The 20,423-nt window shown below is 49.9% G+C and overlaps 1 protein-coding gene and 1 non-coding gene across 4 annotated transcripts in view; both read right to left on the minus strand.

The window, feature by feature from the left end:
* Positions 1 to 20,423, minus strand: part of PHC2 (polyhomeotic homolog 2) — a 114,480-nt gene that overhangs the window by 25,215 nt on the left and 68,842 nt on the right. For 2 of the 3 annotated variants that reach the window (XM_043444971.1, XM_043444970.1), the window contains exons 4-9: positions 19,494 to 19,571; positions 18,855 to 19,019; positions 16,688 to 16,840; positions 15,317 to 15,629; positions 2,466 to 2,881; positions 2,035 to 2,200 (exon numbers count right to left, since the gene is read on the minus strand). In XM_043444971.1, coding sequence (XP_043300906.1) covers positions 2,035 to 2,200; positions 2,466 to 2,881; positions 15,317 to 15,629; positions 16,688 to 16,840; positions 18,855 to 19,019; positions 19,494 to 19,571 — 1,291 coding nt within the window. The remainder of the gene's footprint in view (positions 1 to 2,034; positions 2,201 to 2,465; positions 2,882 to 15,316; positions 15,630 to 16,687; positions 16,841 to 18,854; positions 19,020 to 19,493; positions 19,572 to 20,423) is intronic. The other variant, XM_043444972.1, reaches the window with a different exon arrangement.
* LOC122426994 lies at positions 3,689 to 3,879 on the minus strand. The gene has a single exon (XR_006265334.1). It is a non-coding gene; the product is annotated as a U2 spliceosomal RNA (small nuclear RNA).

The following is a 20,423-nucleotide window of genomic DNA, read 5'->3' on the forward strand; positions in this document are numbered from 1 at the left end:
AAAACATTCCTGGCCCATCACTTATTCTCTCTTGCCTCGGTTTTCTTATCTTGAAAATGGGCATGATAAAGGTTCTAGTTTCAGAGAGTTATTGGCAAGATTAAGTGAGGAAATGCATGTAAAGCTGGCAGAGAGGACTCATTAAATGCTAGCTATCAACTGTTACCATTTTCTGGTGTGCCTTGAACTGTGGGCTAAATTCACAAGACACCACTGAATGGATATAATTAATAACCTTTTGGCTTACAATATAAACTGTACAAGTTTGAGATGGAGGGGACCTGAAATGATAGCAGTTCACATAAAAAGAAACCACGAAAACAGAAACCGAAACCAAGCCCAACCCCTCTGGGATTCACAAGACACAGTGCTCTGTGAACCAAGGGTATCATTCCCTTGGGTTGGGGGAGTTAACATGGAGTCATAGGTGCAATGTCGTGATGAAGGCAGGTGAGAGCATTACCCCTGAAGCCAGAATTATGGGGCTGCCCTTTCTTACCTCTGAGACCCGGAGCCTTTCATTTCCTCCTCTAAATAATGGGGACAATGGTAATGCTCTCTCAGGGATATCATGAGTGAGCAAAGGAAAACAGAACTTGGCATATAGTAGGTGTTCAACAAATTTTAGTTCCTCTCTACTATACTATGCAGAGCTCTGCCTCTTGGAGGGCTTATAAAGCTAAGTCTAGGTGCCAACCTTGGGTCACTAGCATCTTTTTATATTCGGAATTAGTGTGCTTCATTTGGGGGAATCACACTTTAAGAGAATTACTGGAAGGGTGGAATGTGGCTAGACAAGAATGATCATCATGGTGGAAATGGGAGGTCTTGATGTGTGATAGGTAAAAAATGAAATAAATCTCAAATATTTAGCCTGGAGATGTTTTTTCTCTTTCTCTCTCTTTTTTTAATGGGGGGGATGGGGAGAAGAAAGAGACATGATAATTGTCTACACACACTGTAGGAGATGGACTCCATTACAATCCACAAGACAGAATCACAGCCAGTGGTGGGAGTTCCAGGACAACAGACTTTGGCTTAATTTGAAAAGCCACTTTCTGATAATTAGAGCAATCCCACAGTGAAATGGGCTGCTTTACAAAATGGTGAACCCCTTTTCATTGCAATTTGTCAAGAGAACTCTGATCTCCTCTCTTTTAATTTTTCGAATGTTCTTTGCTTTCCTTTGCTTTGCTTTTCCTTGATCCCTCTTCCATTCCTTATAGGACATTTATAACTACTTTGTCCCAAAGTTCTTTTATTCTCATTTCTCTTTCTTCCATTTCCAACCCCCCCTTTCTCTTGGTTCTCTCCACCCCCACTCTCAGCACATTGAGTTCAACAATGGAACTGCCTCCCTGAGTTATACGTGGCCCATGGCCCAGAATGTCATCAAGATCTGGGCCAAGATGGCTGCACAGACTGGCAGAGAAGGGAAGTGAGGGGATTGCTGTGGGGGCAGAGGTACCACCGTGGTTCTCCTGTCAGGGTGGAGGGATCAGTGGAGCCTCCTGAAACCCAGGTCTTAGAGAAGCCTGCCTGACACTGAGCGCTCAGTGGGGGAGCTGGGAGCAGAGCCACTCTTCCTTCAATGAGGCTTTCCACGAATCCCCTGCTAGATCCCCTTAGGCATTGCCCTCATCTGTGTGCTATGCAGCCACCTTGTCATATCACCAACTTCAAGAACACTCTCTCATACCAAGCGGAGCAGAGGACTGAGACAACTGAACCGCTGGGTGAACTCTCAACCTGACATATGGCTATGTGGATACATCTGACAGCAGTGACAGGCCGGCCTCATCTAGAACTTTCAATTCTTTTCTTTCTCTATCCTTTTATACCTTCTGGGTCCCCTTTCTTTATCCTTGTTTCATCTTCTCAATCCACTCTCTGATCCCACCTACCCAGCTTCTTTCTTGCTGCTTGGGGTTGATAGTTTCCTTCCCATTCTAGAGGCCCAAGTGCAATGTGCCAGGGGGTGGCAAGGAGGGCTGACTCTCTCCCCTCCCCCAAGGGCCCCGCTACACTTCATACCGTGAGCTGGGGACTGCTGGATGTTCGGGCTCTTGGGCACAGTCAGGCCACCTGGCATCGCAGTGACGATGGCTTGCTGATGCGGTGATGGGCCAGACCGAGTCTCCGATCCACACTTCTCCCCAGGTACCACTTCCTTCCAGTCATCAGCGGTGCACTGCTGGGGCTGTTGAAGGACAGGACAGATGTGGTTTGCTCATGAATTGTCTCTGCCTTCCTGAACGCATCCCCCGTTTCTGTGGAGCTTGGGTAGAAGGACATTAAGATTCAGCCAGCCCCAAGTTAGGGAGAGGCCCCTTTTCTTTCCTGGAGTACTCAGCGAGGACTTTGATGCTCAGCCCACCCAGATACACATCCCAGTGGGGGCCGTGGGATGGCCTGAGTGGTGTCCTCCCTCTTTGTTCCCTGGACCTTGGGATAGGCTTACTCACCACCGGTGAAGCAGGTTGTAGTTGTAAGATGACAGCTGAGGCGTGCTGGAACCTGCGCTGAGGGGTGTGGGCCAGGCCCTCGGGATATCCGTTGTGAGCCCCAGTGTCTGGTGTGGGAGGGGGACACTGCTGAGAGCTGCCAGGCTTGTGCAGGTTGGCAGCAGGGCACTGGAGAGGCAGGGTGGATGGGACTGGGCCTAGCGGCATGGCATGGGCTTCTGGGCTGGGTTGCAGGGCCAGGCTCGGAGGGACCGAGGCCAGCTGGGGATGAGACGGGGCCTGGAGCGCCGGCCGTGATGGCTGGGGCGGCTGCTGCTGCTGTGCTGGCTGCTGCTGCTGCTGCATCACAAACTGGGGCTGCAGGTGCTTTGAGGATGGCGGGGAGAGGAGCTGGTGCGGCTGCAGCTGAGCATAGGCTGAAGAGGGAGAGGCCAGGTTAGGTGGCATGGCTTGGCCTGGTCTTCTGCTGTGTCCCCCCAGCTGCGCCGCCTCCCACATCCACATAAAGAAGGCTCTCCAGACTCAATGTCCTTGCTTTCATCTCTTTCCTCCTTTGCCGAGAGCTTAGCCTGCCCATTGCTAGGGCCTGACTTTCTCTCTCTCTGTTTTCTTGCTTTCTTCCTATGCTGAAACACTGGGCCCTTGGCTGGCCTTCAAAGTCCAGTGTAAAGCTCACCTCCTCTGTGAAGCCTTCTTAGGTCATGCCAGCTGTTCAGAGAAACCCTGAATACTAGAGGGGGCTACATTCTCTCTTTCCTCCATGCCCTGCACTTGCTTTGATCCATGTTTGCAACAGGTACAGCCCATCACCCAGCCCAGCTCTGTAAGGATGGCTGTTAGTCACCCTCCTGGCTCTGCTCAGACCAGGCCGCCTCCAAGGAGGGCCTTCTGCACAGATAGTCCTCAGACTCTGGTGGGAGGCAGCCTGGGCTGGACCACAGTTTCCTCCTGTTACAAGTGGAGGACCTTGGGCTAGCTGTTTAACCTCTAGAGGCCTCAGATGTCTTGTCTGAAAACCAAAAACAAAAATAGCTCTTGCCCAGAAAGTTGTAAGGATGAAAGAAAGAAAAAACACAAAAAAACTGTGCAAATGAGAGAAAAATGACATAATGTGAACAGCACAGTGCCTGGCACACGGTCGCGGTCACTTAATTTGCATATTCAATCTTTTTTTTTTTTTTCTTTTTCTCTTCTTTTTTTTTTTTTTCTTGTCTTTTTTTTTTCTTTGGTGCACCGTTCCTGGAAGTACTGCAATACCAGGTCGATGCGTGGAGTGGACAGAGCAAGCTCCCATTCCAACTCCCAGCTCCAAAAATCCATTTAATATATTGTCCTCGGATAGAGGACGTATCAGATATTAAACTGATAAGAACAGATACTACACTTGATCTTAGCCAAAAGGCCGAGAAGCGATATTCAATCATATTATTAAAAGTCTTATTTCAGTCTTAGCTTAGGTTCTGAGTGTCCTTGGCTTACCTCTACCATAATGACATGTATCGCAATGGATAAGAACTGTTTCTTAGCTATCTTCCCTTACAGGTCATGAACCCCTGATGATTGGAAACAATCACGTTTGGCTTTATCTAGAACCTCGTATGATACATAGTAGTAGATGAGGGCTGAATAAATAAATGTATTGTTGTGGACTGGGATTCAGAGGTTGCCATTTGCTGCTTCCCCTTTCTCCTTCCGTTTTTAGCCAGGCTGGCTCGTGGAGGTAAGGATTCCTATATTTTCTCATCATCCCTCCAGTGTCCAGCTCATGAGTTATGGACAGGAGGGGTTCAGGAAATTCAGCTCAGAGATTGGGCGTTCTCACCTTGCTCACTCTCTGACTAGTGGCATCCAGGCCAGCTTAGCTTGAGGGCCGCTCAGTTGGACTGGTCTTGCCTAAAAGCTATCCTCAGCAGAGACTCGTATAGCTGGAGGGCCGGCAGAGAGAGGCTGTGCTGTGCAAATGCATAGAGGACCACGGCTGGAAGCTCACAAGTGGATTTTTACAACCACAGGCTCCCAGCCAATGAGGGGAATGCCAATTCTGGGTCCTGAGCTAACATTTAAAAAGGATTCTGTGACACAGGTGCAAAGGAAGCAGACTGCACACACAGGGGAGGTACCTTCTTTCTTGAATTTTGTCGATATTACACATAGGTTCCCAGCTATCTCATCACAAGCCCATGTGGAGTATCAAGCAGAAAGCCAGCAGGAATGGAAAAGACAGGACAGAAACAAGAGGTGTTGAAGAGACACAAAACGCTTCTTGGTGACCTACTGTTGGAGGCAGAGGAGGGAATATGGATGGACTGTGGCTATAGCCTGGATGACAGAGAACTGTGGCAGAGAGAAACATGGACAGTAATGTGGTTTTGAGAGAAATGTGTGGGGCTTCAGGTGATGGTAGAACATCCAACTGGAAATTGCCAGCAGACATTTGGTGATTATAAACTGACCCCGACCCCAATCTGAGACTTGTTTCCTAATTTCACCCTGAACGGCTCTAAACTCAACAATCAGGTAAAGACTGTTAATCAGTCAAACTTAGTAATCAGGGATTTTTAAGATGACCCTTGTTAAGACACCCAAGAGATACTGCAGAGGCCATGAAGTGCCTGGATAGGCTCTAGCAGTCAAAAAGATCTGCAGATGAGGGGAAGTATCACTGAAGACTCAAGTGAAACTTGTTCTCTCTTATCCCCAAACCATGAATTCCTATCCCGGGAACAGAGTCCGTCTAGAGGCTGCTGGTTTGAGCTGAGAGCTGGAGATGGTGCAGTCAGAGAGGCTAAGAGCGTCAGAGGCTTGTCCTGCTACCCACTGGCTGTGTGGCCCAAGACAGGTCCTTTTCCTTCCCAAAACTTTAGGGTTTTATCTGTGAGACAAGAGGTTTGGGCTAGATGATCATACAATCTGATGGGGAGGGTGGCTATCATAGGAAAAGAGTTTAAAATTCGGGATTTATAATGTGGAAGAAGGAAGTTTAAAGAAGTTTCTAGATCTGTATAAAGAGTGAAGTTAGGCACAGTACACTTGTGTTTACCAAGATTGGGAGAGGCAATTGTTGGCCTCCCAGCCCTCCCTCCCTGGACCTCCTCTCTGTCCCACCCTACCCGACCCTGTGCTGCTTGTGGAAGGCCATTGTTTTAGGAACAGATGATGCTAGTACATGCCGAGGCTGGAAACAAAGCTCATGAAAGCTTAGAGAAGTTCATAGATCAAAGACTCCAGGATATTTTGGGGCAGGGGGAATGTACATCCTTAACCTTTCAAGGTTAATAAAAAGCAAAGACCATGATTTAACTCCAGCATTATGCTGCGTCAAATTCCTTTTATTTAAAGTGTTGTAATAACTTTCTAATAGGTCTTTCTGATTCCAGTTTCTTCTCTCTATAATCTGCCTTGTGGATAGATCACAAGTTAATTTTCCTAGGGCACAGATCTGATCCCTGATTAAAAGCCATCAGGGACTCTCCTCTGTCTGTGGTTGTCTAAGGCTCCTGGTATTCAAGATCTTCTTACAACATAAACTAACCTTTCAATTTTTATTATTTCTTTGATCCAAGCAATCTTTACTGTTCACTGCACCCTGTACAGAAGTTTGTACCCTGTCTCACACTGTCTAGAGTGCCAGAAATCAAATCCTCACAACCTCCCTTTCCTGCCACTTACCAGCAGTGGGAGGCTGGGCAATCACTGGACCTCTCTGGACCTCTGGCTCATCATCTTTAGAGTGGGGTTCACGATGATATCTACACTCAGAATTTAGGATTCATTTGTTTCCTCCAAAGTGCCTGGAATTTAGTAGATGCTCAATCAGTGTGGCTGTATGAATGAATGAATGAATGACAGCAAGGCGGAATTCCAGCTTATCTGTGCCACAGAACTCTTTCCCCCTCAGAGTTTGAATCGGCATGAGCTAGGGATAACCCTACAGGCCATTTTGGTTTTATCGGCACTCTGGTTTACTGAAGATCTTCCTCCTGTGTAACCTCTGCTCACCGCCTGCCTGCCCTTACCTTCATCCACCCTAACTGCTCTGCTCACTGTCTGTACAGCATTCCTCTCCACTGTGCCCTTCTGGCTTCAACTTCAGTGCTTCCATTTTCTGGAATGCCCTCCTTCTGCTTCAGTGATCTCAGTAAGGCATAAGCTTCTTTGGCCCAGGTTCAGCTCATGTTCTCTCTCTTTGCCTTGATCCCCAGTTATGGGTTTTCCCTTGGAAGTCCTGAATGCTCTTGCTTTTATTGCTGAGTTCTTTGATTCATTTGTGATTTAACATGTGCTATCTTGTAGACATATTTCATCAATGCTTAAAAATTCTTATCCCCCTTACCACCATTTTAACATCTTTTGAATTAGGATGCATATTACAGTTGATGATGCTGGTTTTATTAGTAGTGCTTTTCTTACAGTCAAAAACATGGTGCATTTTACAATCAGTGGTTATCTTAAACTGGAATACTTTTTATGCTTTTGTGTGTTTATTTCCTATCTATCTAGCCAGATTATATCCTTTTTGAGTCAAAGTTTTATGTTTTTTTTTTTAAAGAAATGATGTGCTTTAGTTGGACTAATGTTCAATGTTTCTTTTCCCTTCCACACTGTCCAGCACCATAATCTACGTGTCTGTAGATGCTCAGCAACTATCTGCTGTCAATCATAGTGAGGCCAGTGGATTCTCCTCCCTTCTGCTCCTCCTCCTCCGAGTGGATTCACCTCCTCCCCGCGTGGGGTGGTTGAAGGTGGGCACTTCCCACTGAAGCCACCATACCAGAGGTAGCCGCATCCCTTTTCTCTACAGCTCAGATGGGGCATATCAGTTTTTGAAATATTAATGCACAGAAATCTCTCTGGGCCTTTATTTCCTAATACAGTCCAGGGGCTTCGTTTTTCGCTTGGAGCTCTTTTGGCTGTCCCCATCCCCCACTGCTAGAAGGCTCATTGCTTCTAGGGAACAAAAGCTTAGTTCCATGGGACCTCAGCCTTGGCTCTGGAAGGCCTCATCAGCCCTTTCTGCTATGGAACAGAGGAGGGGCAGGCCTAGGGCCTCCCTAAATTAGGGCCCAGCTCAATGGAGAGACTCTAGGCCAGCTCTTCTTTCCCGTCCGGTGCTCTAACCTTGACAGCCTCCTTAGAATCTGAAGAGACCAATTCACCTTCCCCAAACAGTTGGCTGTTAGCAGCAAGCGGATTAAGGGCCCCTGTGCGGGAGGGCTGGCCCTGAGGGTTTACCGACACGCCCCCTTCGCTGCATCCACTGCCAGAACTTGTGACCAGTAACGGATCTCGATTGATCCTGAGTCTTCCTGGATGCGGGAAAAAGCTCACTGTCCAGAAGTGCTGGGATTCTTGTCTCAAAACACATGGGAGCTGCAAGCATCCCAGATGTAGGTTGGAGGTTTGCTCAAACACATTTTTCTCTGAGCTGCAATACTTGACTAGAATTTGGAATTACCTGGACTACCAGTGAGGGGAGGGTGCTTGCAAGAGAGGAATGGCATAACTTTCTACTACCTACTGCTCTTCAGGGCTTAGAGAGTTAAATGAAGAGATACTTTCAACTATTCGTTCACTCGGCAAAAATCACTGAGCACCTGCTACAGAGCAAGCACTATGATAGGTGCTGGCTAAAACCTGGTCCCTAGAATAGGTTTAGTGGAATACAGGTTAGCAAGAGAGAGTTGGTAAACAGATACCCTCAGCATCACTTGGTAAATATTCATGACAGCAGACAAGCACACACTACTGAGAACACAGAAAAAGGAGATTCAGCTTGGAAAGGAAAGCAGAGAAGGCTTCCCAGAGGAAGTAAGTGTTCCGCATGATTCAGAGTTCTGAAGATGGTGAAAGGAAGAGCACGTGCGAAGACCTGAGGCATTAAATACCATGGTGCTTTCAGGGACCTACGGGCATCCTGTGCAGCTGAACCCCTGGTGACTGGTGTGAGAACAGCCAGAGAGGAGGCAGTTTTTTTTTTTTTGGGGGGGGGGGTGTCTAAATGATGCCAGCTCCCTTCAGAAGCTGCTCATCTCCAAAGATACCTCATGTGATCAGGCCTCAGGGAGTGACTGAGATTGAGGTTGACTCTGGAGGTCAGAGTCCCACATACACATAACTAGACAAGGAAGCTCCTTTTAGAAAAACCTGAAGAAATAGGCACACGAATTTTCTGAGATGCAGTCCTGCCAGGCTGAGGGCTAGGAGGAATGTGAGAGGGGAAATGGAGCTGAGGGAATCTCTCTGGCAGAGGAAACAAGTTTACAAAAACAGGGTTACCCACCTCTGGGACACGCTGTGGTGGGCATCTATGCCCTAATATCTTTAGACCTGCCCTGCAGCTACCTGGCAAAACCACCAGACACCCTCTGTGAGCAGGATTCCTTGTAAGACAGCTTGCAGCATTGGAAAGCAAACTACCCACCCTTGGTAGACGGATGAAAATACAGCAGAAGTGATTAACAGCATGGATTTTAGAGACAGATCTGCTTTGAATCTTGGTTCTGCCACCTACAGGCTGTGCAACTGAAGACAAATTGTTTAACCTCTCGGAATCTTGATTTCCTCTTCTACAAACAGTGATACACTTCACAGAGTAGTCTGTTAGTATCAAATGGAAGATTATGTTTCAACCACAAAGAGGAGAGGTTCACTGCCTTTGTTCATGCTGAGAAGATGCACAATACACCGTAGCATTCTTAAAATACTACCTGCTATGTATATATTGCTTTGAACTTCTCAAAGCATTCTTATAATCTGAGTCTCATTTACTCCTTACAAGCAGCCTCTGAGGCGAATGGGCAGTGTTCCCATGTTACAAGCAAGGGGAGTTGTTTCCAGGAGACTCCTACAATGCAGCAGATTCAGGGAAATTGACTTCATTTGACAGATGAGGCAGGGTGTCTTGGATCTCATAAACACTTGAAAAATGCTGACGGGCGAGTGAAGGGCGCAGTCAGCAAGTGCAAATTAAGACGGCAGGCTTTCAAGGGTTAGTTGGAGGCTGTTGAGAACTTTGGAGGTAATCTTGGACGGATGAGGAAAGGGGAGTGTGATGCCAGGAGGAGAGGTGGAAGGTCTGCACAGGTCATGTTGGTCACAAAGGGGCTGGGGCTGGGGGGAGGAGAGGTGGAGGATCTATGCAGGGAAGCCCTGAGCAATTACAGTGGTTCTGGGGGCTTGAAGGCCCCCACCCAGAGTCAGTCAGTGGTCAGAAGTCATTAACGTGCTAATCATTGAATCCCTCCTGTGATCCGATGAAGCAGGAAATAAAGACGCACTGAAGGTTTCTAAACAAGCAAGGGGCATGTTTCTGAGGAGGGTGACTCTGGCAGGTACGGGAGGAGGGTCAGGTGCTAACTCATACAGTCAGCGGGCCTTAAGCAAACCCGGGAAGCTAACACAGAGAAAACATGGTCAGAACGTGGTGAGAAAGTGGGTGGTGATGGAGGGTGGGAATAAGGAGCGAAAGAGAATGAGTATCCACTGTGAACCTGCTCAGTGCTGGACACATCTCATCTCATCCATCTTTATAGCATGTGGTAAAAATAACCATCTTAGTCTTATAAACGAAGAAATCAAGGTTTACAGAGATGAAGTAACTGGATGCTGGTCACAGAACCAGTAAGTGATGAAGCTGGGGTCTGAAACCAGGTCTCACTGGGAAGCCTGTGCTTTTCCCTTTCTAACACTCCTGCCTCCCTGAAGGGAAATGAATCAAAACCGTCCTGAGACTGTAAGCCTGGGTCCAGGAATACCTGACGACTGCAGACAGCAGCCAGGAACAGGGAAAGGGGGATCCTTTCTGAAGAGGGAGACTTCTGGCTTTGGGGTTTGATGTATGAATCTCCAAATTTTAAAAATGTGTATGCAGGTGGGGTGACATCCTTGTGGGAGGATCCCACAGACAGCTGGAAATCGCTGGGGGTGGAGGTGGGGGGCAGGGTTGTATGTGTACTGAGGAGCCATCTGTGGACAGTGGGGGCAGGCATCTGAAATGTAAGTAAAGACAAGGTCTTCTAGAAGAGAGGTGTTGGAGTCAAACACGAGAGGAGATGGACTGAGCATTTTGGGAGTCCCACAGCTCATGGCAGTGGGGCCGGGGAGAAGCAGGGAGCTGCAGGGCCCACTTACATGCACAGATGGTCCCAGGCCCACGTGGCCACTCTGGGCATAGATGCCTCCTCGTGCCAGCTGAGATAATCCCCTTCACTTCTGTTCTGGAAACATACTCAGTTTTCAAGGCGTGACTCAAATTTCCACAGCCCCTCTTAGAATTTACACTTGTTCAACTCTAATGCCCATATGGTTGGCATTGCGTTTGGCACATAATAGGTGCTAAATGAGTATTTGTGGAGCTGAATTGAACAATTAAGGAGGGAAAGTTATATGGAAATGGTAATTAATTATTTTTTTCTGAGCCATACCTTCTTCATTTGTGAGATGAATAATTACTGCTAGGAGTAAATAAGATATGTAGGTTAGGCATTTAGTACAGTGCCTGGAACATGGTTGTTCATTAACTGGCAAATTATTATTACTGGCAGCAACCATGGATGTAACATAAGAGGAGCTTAGGAGGAAAGATTTGGGGAAAGAAGGAATGCCCGACAGTTCCAAGGCACACAGTCCGTCTCTCCTCTTTCTCTCTTTCACACACATGCACACCCATGGTGAGAAATGTTCAGCAAATATAAAACTTCTCTGCTGGTATCTGCTGGCTTCTCCCAACCCTGACCTAATACAAGGAAGAGATGCTTAGTAATCTTAATCTGGTCCTACAGTGGGTAACTGAAATGATCTTCATAACTGGTTGCCTGATTTTAACATCAAAATTGTTTTTTGTTTTTTTTTTTCAAAATTGTTTTTGGAGACTTGATTCTAGCTAGAAAATAGGACCTCTTGTAATGTTTTGGTTTCTGTTGGACTTTCTCAGCAAAAATGTGTTTCTACCCCACAGTTTGGCAGGTGCTTTGGGAGGGAAATATGGTACCCAAGGGTCCTGGAATCAGCACGCATCACATTTGTCCAGCTTCTCACAGACAGAATCACCACTCCCTGACACAAAACCCTCTCTGTGGTAAAAACAAAGCCACTGTGTGGCAGGCCTTCCCAACAGTGAATTCTCTCTCCTCCCAGAGACCTGAGGAGGGATGAAGAGACAGAACAAAGACCCGGCATCTGGAGCACAATTGTGTGAAAAGCGCCCAGGATTTTCAGTGACTGGACAGCTCTCTTTTATGACAGCATCTCTCTCCTGGTCAGCCACTTTCTTCTCACCTTTGGGCCTGCGTGTATGTCCAGGGGCCTTGAGTGGAGCCACTAGAATGAGGACTCCGGGAGCCAAGCCTCTTATCCGGAGCTGTGACCCAGCTCCCCCAGGTCTCCTCTGGAGGCCAGGCCTACGGGGACCCCTCTTCTGCCCTCCTGGTTCAGTCTTCCCATCATACTGCGAGGCCCAACCTCTCTGCTCTGCTCTCCGCCCCCTCCCCCCTCCCCCAACCCACCAACCCACCCCTTTGCGGGGCATAAGGGACCTTTTCTATTTGCGGAGCCTAAAGAAGCCCGTTGCCAAGGTGACAGGAGCGGGAACAGCAGGGAGCTTGCCATGGGGGGAGGGGCTTTGCCCCCAAACAGCTGTCAGTGGGAGCAGTCCCAGCTGGGACTGCAGCATTTGCCTGCTGGGGAGGGAATGGCCCCCAGAGAACACATTCCTCTCTGCTCCCCCCACCCCCAACTGCCCCCCATCACAAGCCTCCACTGGTTACTTTCCCTGGGGGCAACCAGCCAGCCAGCTCAAAAAATGCTTCAATAACAAACAAAAACCTGCCACTCCGCTCCCCAGTCCCTCTCTCTCTCAGTCTCTCTCTCTCTCACACACACACACACACACACACACGCACACACACACACACACATGCACACACACGCATACACATACACACACGCATGCGCACACACTCTGATCCCCGCCATTCATTCAGTGTGTTGGCTGGGCTGGAGGCCAGAAGTTACCTCCTGCCTGGGGAACAGTGGTGCGCCCAGGGCAGGTGCTGCTCCTGGCCACCCACCCCCTACCCCCAAAAGGTCGGGAGGATTATTTCAGACTTTTTTTTTGTTCTAGAGGCCCTGAAAGGATCTGTTAGCATCTTAAGCCTCCCCGCTGCCTTCCATTCGGGCTGTTGAGGGTGGGGAGTGGAACCACGGAGAGGAAGGGGTGGGAGGGGAAGGGAAGAACAGGAGGGGACAGTGGGAGGCGGGAACAATGCAAAGCCTGCTGATTCCTGTCACTGGGGAGAGAGTCTGTGGTCTGCAACTCACAGCTGCTTCATAGAGAGTTCTGGGGAACCACTGGTGTCCGTACCGCCCATAGCCACATACTGTTAGTCTCAGGCCACAGCTGGGGCCCTGGGCCTCGGTCTGTAACTCACCGGCCTTCCCTTTTATCAGGCTCAAGGGAAGAGAGCCCTCTGCTAGACTCTGTAAAACCCAGAACAATCTGAGAACCACGAGGCTCTTTGAACTTCGGGTCAGAAATAAAAAAGGCCTAGGAAGCCCCAAAAGAGCTGAAAGAGGCAAACATCGCTTGATGATTAAGAGCATACTGTCTGACTCAGCCAGACGTGGAGTTGGTTTCCAGTTCTGCCACGTAATACTGATGTGACCTTGAGTGATATTTATAGTAAGTTCTTGGGTAACCACTCTGAACTTCGGTTTTCTCATCTGTAAAATGCATGAAAATATCTACAGGGGTTCTTCTGAAAGGCAGAAGAGGTGGGGTACATAAAAAAGCCCAGCGTATTGTCTAATACACATCAGAGGTTTTTATCAGTGCTGGTCCCCTTTGTATCCAGTTTTCTTGAGGCCCCAGGGTTGCCTAGGAGCCTTAGGAGAAACCTAAGAACTAGTCTTTCCATTGAAGGGTCCTCAAAATCTGGGGGGGTGGGCGCTGGCTTAGATCTAGGCAGGGGTAACATTTTGACCTGGGTAGAAACAGGGTTCTCAAGAAGTCTTGAAGTGCAGATGTTGCTCTATGGTTTGTAGGTTGCATGAAGAGGTAGAAGAAATGTTAATTTGGGGTCCTTGCTTTAGTCTCAGCTGATATCAGCTCATTTCAAGACACCCCACCTCCCCCCACTCAGACTTTACCCTCTGAGCCTCAGTTTCTTTCTCCATAAAAGGAAGAGGCTAGACTAGTCTCTGGAGAAAGCAATGCCGGACTGGAAGAAAGGCCCGGTTAGGCTTCTGCAGAGAGCTGCCTGCCTCAGCTCAGAGGGTCCGCTGGAGGCAGAGACTGCCTCTGTCCTTGAAGCCTCCAGAGGGTGAAGAAAGGACTTGAATTCAGACTCTTTGCGGTTCACATCACAAGGCTCTACTTATGCCTCTGTCGTCTGTCTAGAATATCTTCCCCTCCTTTGTTGGGGAAACGACTCCTGCTTCAATACCCAGTGCCATTTCCTTGGAGGGACAGCATCTCTGATCCGTTCTGCCTGGCACAGAGGTGTCCATGTGGGACACCACCGCCCCCCCCCCCAATAACTTGTACTTACAATGGCAATTATGAAACCAATGGATTTGCTTAAAAATCTATCTCCCTCCTTTTGATTGCACCCTCCTTTAGGTGAGAAATCACATTTTGATCATTGTGGTTAATCTAGTAACAAGCATAAAGTAGGCTCTCAAGAAAAATAAAAACGCAGGTTAGACTGGATGGTAAAATGGTCTGGGTGAGGAGAGAGGGGGAGTGGTTATTTCAGGGATGTGACCAGGGTGACTCTATCTTTAATGCAAGGCCACATGGTCCATCACTACATTTCTGTGCTATAAGAGCTTGGTCTTCTTCCTGAGACTGATTAGTCTGGCTTTCAGGGCTGTTGGCAGATTTCCTCATTAAAGATTGCCTACAGTAGGCAGCGCTGGGAGAATTTTAGCAGCAGGGAGAGTCTAGCCCCAGGGAAGACTGATTCATCCTGTTCACATAATTTGCCTCATAAGTAATCTGCTGGATTATTACTTTTTTAATCTGCAAGATTTATTCTTGAGTGCCACTCTTACTGGCAAACCTTTCTTGGCTCCTCTCCCCCAGGCTAGATGGTGCCTCTGTGATCCTCCAGGGCTCAGAACTCACATCTACGACAGGCTGTACTCATCTGTATCTCCAGACTGTGCCCACCTGGGAGGCAGAGCCCATGTCTTATTTATCTCGGCACCCCTGGAACTGGCAACATAACCGACACATATTAGTCAACAAATGTCTGTTGAGTGATGAAAAAATAAACTCACTTCCTCATCTCCCTGTGTGGTTCTTACATGCCTCTGGCTAGCCCCTGTCCTTTTTTTGCTGACTCTTAGAGAATTTCAAAATAGTGTAACTGCCTAACCTCCACTGCCTAGGTGAAGAGCTATGATTGGGTACCCTGAGAATCATGGTACCCATTGTGAAGAAGGTCTTGTTTGGGATTGCCCTGCGGTCCAGTGGTTAAAACTCTGCACTCCCACTACAGGGGGCACAGGTTCGATTCCCTATTAGGGAACTAAGATCCCACATCTAAGTGTGGCCAAATAAAAGAAAATTAAATGATGGAGCATTTATGTGAACAAGGTTCTCCTCTTAAAAAAAAGAAAAAGAAGGTCCCATTTGTTTCCACTAACACGGCTTCCTTCTTTAAAGCTGGACAAGAAGCATGAAAGAGAATCTGGAGCTGAAGAACATCTCAAGACTGCAGAAGGGGAAATAGAGACCCATGGCTGACATCTTACCTTGCCCATGGGAAACAGGAGAGTGTGAAAGTTTCCCCCGACCCATCGTCCCTCTAAGTTTTCTGGGATAGGATCCTACCTCCTGGAGCCCTTACCTGGTGCAACGAGCGGGTGGGCAGCCACGGCGGGCACCATCCGGCTGAGCCCAGCCCGGCCCTCCAAGCTCCCGGGCACACTGCCGTGGCTGTCTCCTCTCTTGGGTGGCTCTGTCACACTGTCAGTTGTGCCAGACTTGGCACCTGCAGGGGAACCCTGAGCGGTGCTTCTGCCCTGTGATGGGGTAGGCAGAGGCTGGCTACCACCTGGCGTGGGCTTCAGGGCCAAGCTGGTCAGGACAGGCTGGGTGGGGGTAGGGCCCGAGGCTGCTGCAGCTGGTGTCTGCTGTGATCGGAGGGTCAAGTTCTGTACCTGGAAAAGAGGGGTCTGTAGGAGTCCAGAGAATGTGGGTGTGAGCAATGCCAACACACAGTTCAGACAGGGAAGGAGTTAGGGATGGATCCAGGAATGCTGAACATGAGAGTGAGTTGTTAAATCAGAAAGAAAGCAAGAGAGACAAGAGACAAGGGGCTCAAGGAGAAACCAGGAGCAGAGTTTCTAAAGGGGACAGACAGAGTGCTGGTCATTGGATTCATCAGAAACCAAATTCTGAGCAGGGATGTCTGCCTTGGCTGGGGCAGGCTGGGGCAGGCTGGGGCAGGGAGGCCAGGGCTTCTTCTCCCTTCTGTTACCTCCCCTCCTCCCCCAATCTATCCAGATGGGCTGCGTACCACTTAGAAAAAATCATGGCAGGGCATGGGGCTTCCCACACTGGGAAAGGCCAGGGCAAAAGTGAAAGTGAATTGACCAGCAAGGTCTCCCAGGTGAAGGATTATCCTGTCCTGAGGATCGGGTTTACACATCAGGACGGGCGGGCTGACTCAACTTGGTCCCTGGCACCCTCTGCTGGACACACAGAGGTTACGCCAGTCTCGCGTCCGATCCCCATCCCTTAGATGGGGCTGGTTCCTCCCCACCACCCAAAGAATCTTTACAGCCACAGCTGTGTCTGTGTGCTCCCAGCAGAAGGAAGGGGCCTAGGACTCATCCTTGCCCCCTCTTCCATGCCGTTTTTCCTGATTCCTAGAGCTGCTAGCATGTGTAATCAGAGCGGAATTTTCCTCTTAAAAAGCAATGACAGAGCTCATCCTGGGGAGGGTGTAAGGTAGTGAGGGCCACCGTTACTGGCGATCACACTTGCTCCCGCCCCCTGGCTGGGGCCCGAAGCAGAGTCAGGAGTGGCCGAGGCCTTCTCAGCGAGGAATCAAGGAGTGAGTCTAGGGGTAATGGGACGCCGTCTCCCACCTGCTTTCCTGGAGCACCCCAAGACGTTCAAAGCTCCTCCAGGGCTCGGGCCCAGACCCAGCATCAGTGCCCCCTCGGCGGGGGTCCCCACCCTCCCTGCCCACCCACAAGCATGGAATCCTCACCTGGGCGGGGGTGGGGGGCCGGGCGGGGGAGCCAGTGCCGAGCTCAGGCTGCACGGTAGCGACGGTGGCCGTGGGCGTGAAGATGAGCTGAGGGGACAAAGGAACAGTGCCGCCTAGGCTCCTAGCTACCTGCACCAGGTTACCTGGCTGGGCCTGGAATCACAGGAAACGAGGCGCCTTTTACCTGCCCAATGTGGGCTCAGCCACAGGACACGACAGCTCAGCCAGGGAGCAGGCGGGGTTGGGGGGAAGTGGGGGAGGTGGGAGAGGGAGCGAGTCCAGGGGTGTCTCCTGAAAATCTCAGCCCCTCAAGTCCTGATCCAGGCTGGGCAGGGGAGAGCCAGGCTAGGGGGCCGTCCTGGGGCTGCACCAAGTCAGGTGTACTTCAGAAGCCTCTGCTAAGAGCTCACCCCAGAGGAGGGACCAATAAGGACGGCTGGACACCCTCAAGTCCCTCTCTGCAGCATCCCGGGGAGCAGGGCCCCTGGGCTGAGACAGATGCCCTGGAACCATGTTCTAAATCTCACCTGCAAGTTATGTGGCAGCCTGGATGGGAGGGGAGTTTGGGGGAGAATGGATACATGTGTATGTATGGCTGAGTCCCTTCGCTCTTCACCTGAAACCATCACAACATTGTCTGTTAATCAGCTATACCCCAATACAAGATAAAAAATTAAAAAAAAAAAAAATCTAACCTGCTCTGGACTCTAGGTGTGGGTCAGAACAGGACTTCCTGCCAGAAGGGATCAGATTAGATTCTTTTGGCCATTTTTTAGTCAAATTTAGACTGGGCTGTGTGTGTGTGTGTGTGTGTGTGTGTGTGTGTATACATGCATGAGCAGAGACAATAGTGTCAGAGGAACCAAGAGGAACCAAGTTGTACTTGTGTCTACATCTCCTTGAATGGCATGCAGGGACTGAGGGTCTCTGTGTGACACTCCCACCCCTGTGAGTCCAGCTCTGGACATGTATATGACAGCATACCTACTCCTCTGAGCAAGGGCACCCCACTTTGGGGAGGGAGGTGGCCAGGATCCAGGGCTCCAGCGGGAGCAATTGAGCCAGAGAAGGGATGGGGTAAACTGAAGACAGAACAGGTTTGGGTTGTGTCACGTGGGCTGCCTGGCTCCCTGGAGAAGTGGAAGTCTGGTCCCCATGGGTGTCTCAGAGGCTATTCCCCAGGAATGGAGCTGCACCTCAGTGAGTTCAGAGTCAAGAACGGATGTGCTGGAGCAGAACCAGAAAAGCTCCCAGTGTCAAGCTCGGGCCACAAAAACTAGGCGAGGGCTGGGGCCATATAGCCTTCAGGATTACCATCCTGTCAAGGAGCTGGAGGGAGCACAATTCAGAGCAGAGCCGGGAGACTGGACCCACAGTGGGCTGAGCCCAATCTAGACCTAGACCTGCCTGCTTCCTCGGGTGAACAAATACTGCTGCTTTCTTGGGAAAGTCTGCTTAATTTTAGGAACCCCTCAGCTTCTTATGGGCCTCTGCACCTCTTAGGGACAGGTATCAAGGTGGGACTCTAGGTATGTTTGTGGAGGGCTGCTGATACCGTCCTGAGTACATTCGGCCCAAGCAAGCCCACCTGATGAATGTTTGACTGGGTGGCCCTGATGGGAATGTGGGCCCGGCTGGGAATGCAGTGGTGACAACACAGGTCCTGGAGCTGGCGGCCGCCTTCACCACCCGGGCTGGAATGCACTTTTGGCCCTGAACTAGTGGTGGCCAATCCCTGCAGGACAGTCCCAGTGGACTAAGACCCCACTTCTGCAGGGTACTCGGATGTTTGTGCACTTGCTTGTCTTACGTGTCGGAGTGGACAGACCACCTGGGTTCCCTACTGTAACTAATTTTAGGGAGTGGTTTCTGATAAAAGGAGGATAATTCTGTTTCACTCTCAGAGGGAAAGGAAAGGAGGCATCATGGGTAACTTAATTTTGGCCTAGAACCCTACCTTTCTTTGAGTCATGGCACCGATATCAAAGCTCCCGTCAGCCTTCCAGGCTGCCTTCTTTATGCCACCCCTGCTTTCCTGCCAACTGTCCGCCTGGTGCTTCTTCCCCACCCTTCTCTAATTCCCACCCTTCTTTAATCATCCAGCTCCCAACTTCTCTGCCTTTGTCCTCCTGGCTTACCTGAGCCATGGCCCAGGCTGGGGACTCACCATCTGTGCCCGGAGATACATCTGTGCTTGGCTTGCGGTCAGGGCTGGAGAAGATGTGTTGCCCAGAAGCACAGCCTGCTGGGTGATGCCCGAGGCTGCCGCCGAGTTGACGCTCTGAGCCCGGTTGATGAGCTGGGCTGCTGCTGGGGAGGCTGCCAGGTTGATCTGGGGAGAGAGATGCGTGCAGTAGGAAACAGGTGCTTCTGTGGCTTAACTCTGCACCCCTTCATCCACTTCTTTCTCTCCACCTCCTCTGTTCCTTCGCGGACTCAGCCTTCTTTAGGACCAGCTCTGATCCTTGGGTCCTAGATCTCCCCCAGCACTGCTGCATCTCTGGCCTGTGTGCAGTGCTGACGGGAGGACCCCATGGGAAGAGGGCTGAGGCATGAACCAGGAGCCCTGACATTGTAAAGATGACAGGGAGTTACTAACTGAAGTTAGAAAGTGGCACACATCTTTTTTTCTTTCCTGGCAAGAGTGATAGATTCCAGCCATGATTCTACATGACTGAGGATTCACCACCATTGCATGTGGAGGCTCATGAGCATTTTGGGCAAAGTGGAAGGAAGTGGTCCTGGAGGAAGGAAGGAAGGTCCTGGAAGGAAGTGGGCTTGGCCTGCTGCTCCCCACCCTACTCACCGAGGATGACTGGGCAGGGGCCTGTGCAGACACACTGCTGCCTGAAGTGCTCCCTTGTCTGTTGGCCACCAGGCTTGCCTGGGAAAGAAGAATCCCTGTCACTGAGGCCCAGATCTCCTCCAGCCATTCCCTCAGCCCCCACCTACTACGCGATGCACTGCAGGGCAGTGATGAGGAGTCATGTCCTTATTCTGGCTCATCTGTGGGCCCTCAAGCAAGTGCCTCGGCTTCCTCTTTTATACAGTGGGGACTGCTTGCAGGATTGCCGAAAGGCTTACACGAGGCCAAGCGTTTACACAGAAGCACTCCGGCTGGCAGCTAGGACCATCACCCATGTTTCCAGCTTTCTTCAGCTCCTCACCCTGCCTCCCTCTATTATACCCGGCTCAAGGCTCCCACGTGGCGAGCTGGGCACAGACTGTCTGGAATGTCCAGCCTGTGCTCTCCCCTTGGCCAGCTTCCTCTCATCCTTCAGTTCCTTCAGCAGACATTCATTCATTCATTCACTGTTGCTCCAGCAGAATTCATTCATTCATTCATTCACTGTTTCTCCAGCAGACATTCATTCATTCATTCACTGTTCCTCCAGCAGACATTCGTTCGTTCATTCACTGTTCCTCCAGCAGAATTCATTCATTCATTCATTCACTGTTTCTCCAGCAGACATTCATTCATTCATTCACTGTTCCTCCAGCAGACATTCGTTCGTTCATTCATTGTTCCTCCAGCAGACAGGCCCCCACCCACCCCCAGACTAAGGTGGGCCTCCTTGTTACTCTTCTCTTTGGGAGAGCTTATCAGCACTCTGATATTCAGCTACTTTGCTTTCTTATCTATTTGGGTTTCTGTCTACTTGCTGTCTCCCCACCACAAGCTCCAGGAGGACAGGGTCCACGGTGCACCCAGGGCTGACATGAACTCTGGCATAAA

Source organism: Cervus canadensis, chromosome 24 (genome assembly GCF_019320065.1).
Source record: "Cervus canadensis isolate Bull #8, Minnesota chromosome 24, ASM1932006v1, whole genome shotgun sequence".
Taxonomy (NCBI): domain Eukaryota; kingdom Metazoa; phylum Chordata; class Mammalia; order Artiodactyla; family Cervidae; genus Cervus; species Cervus canadensis.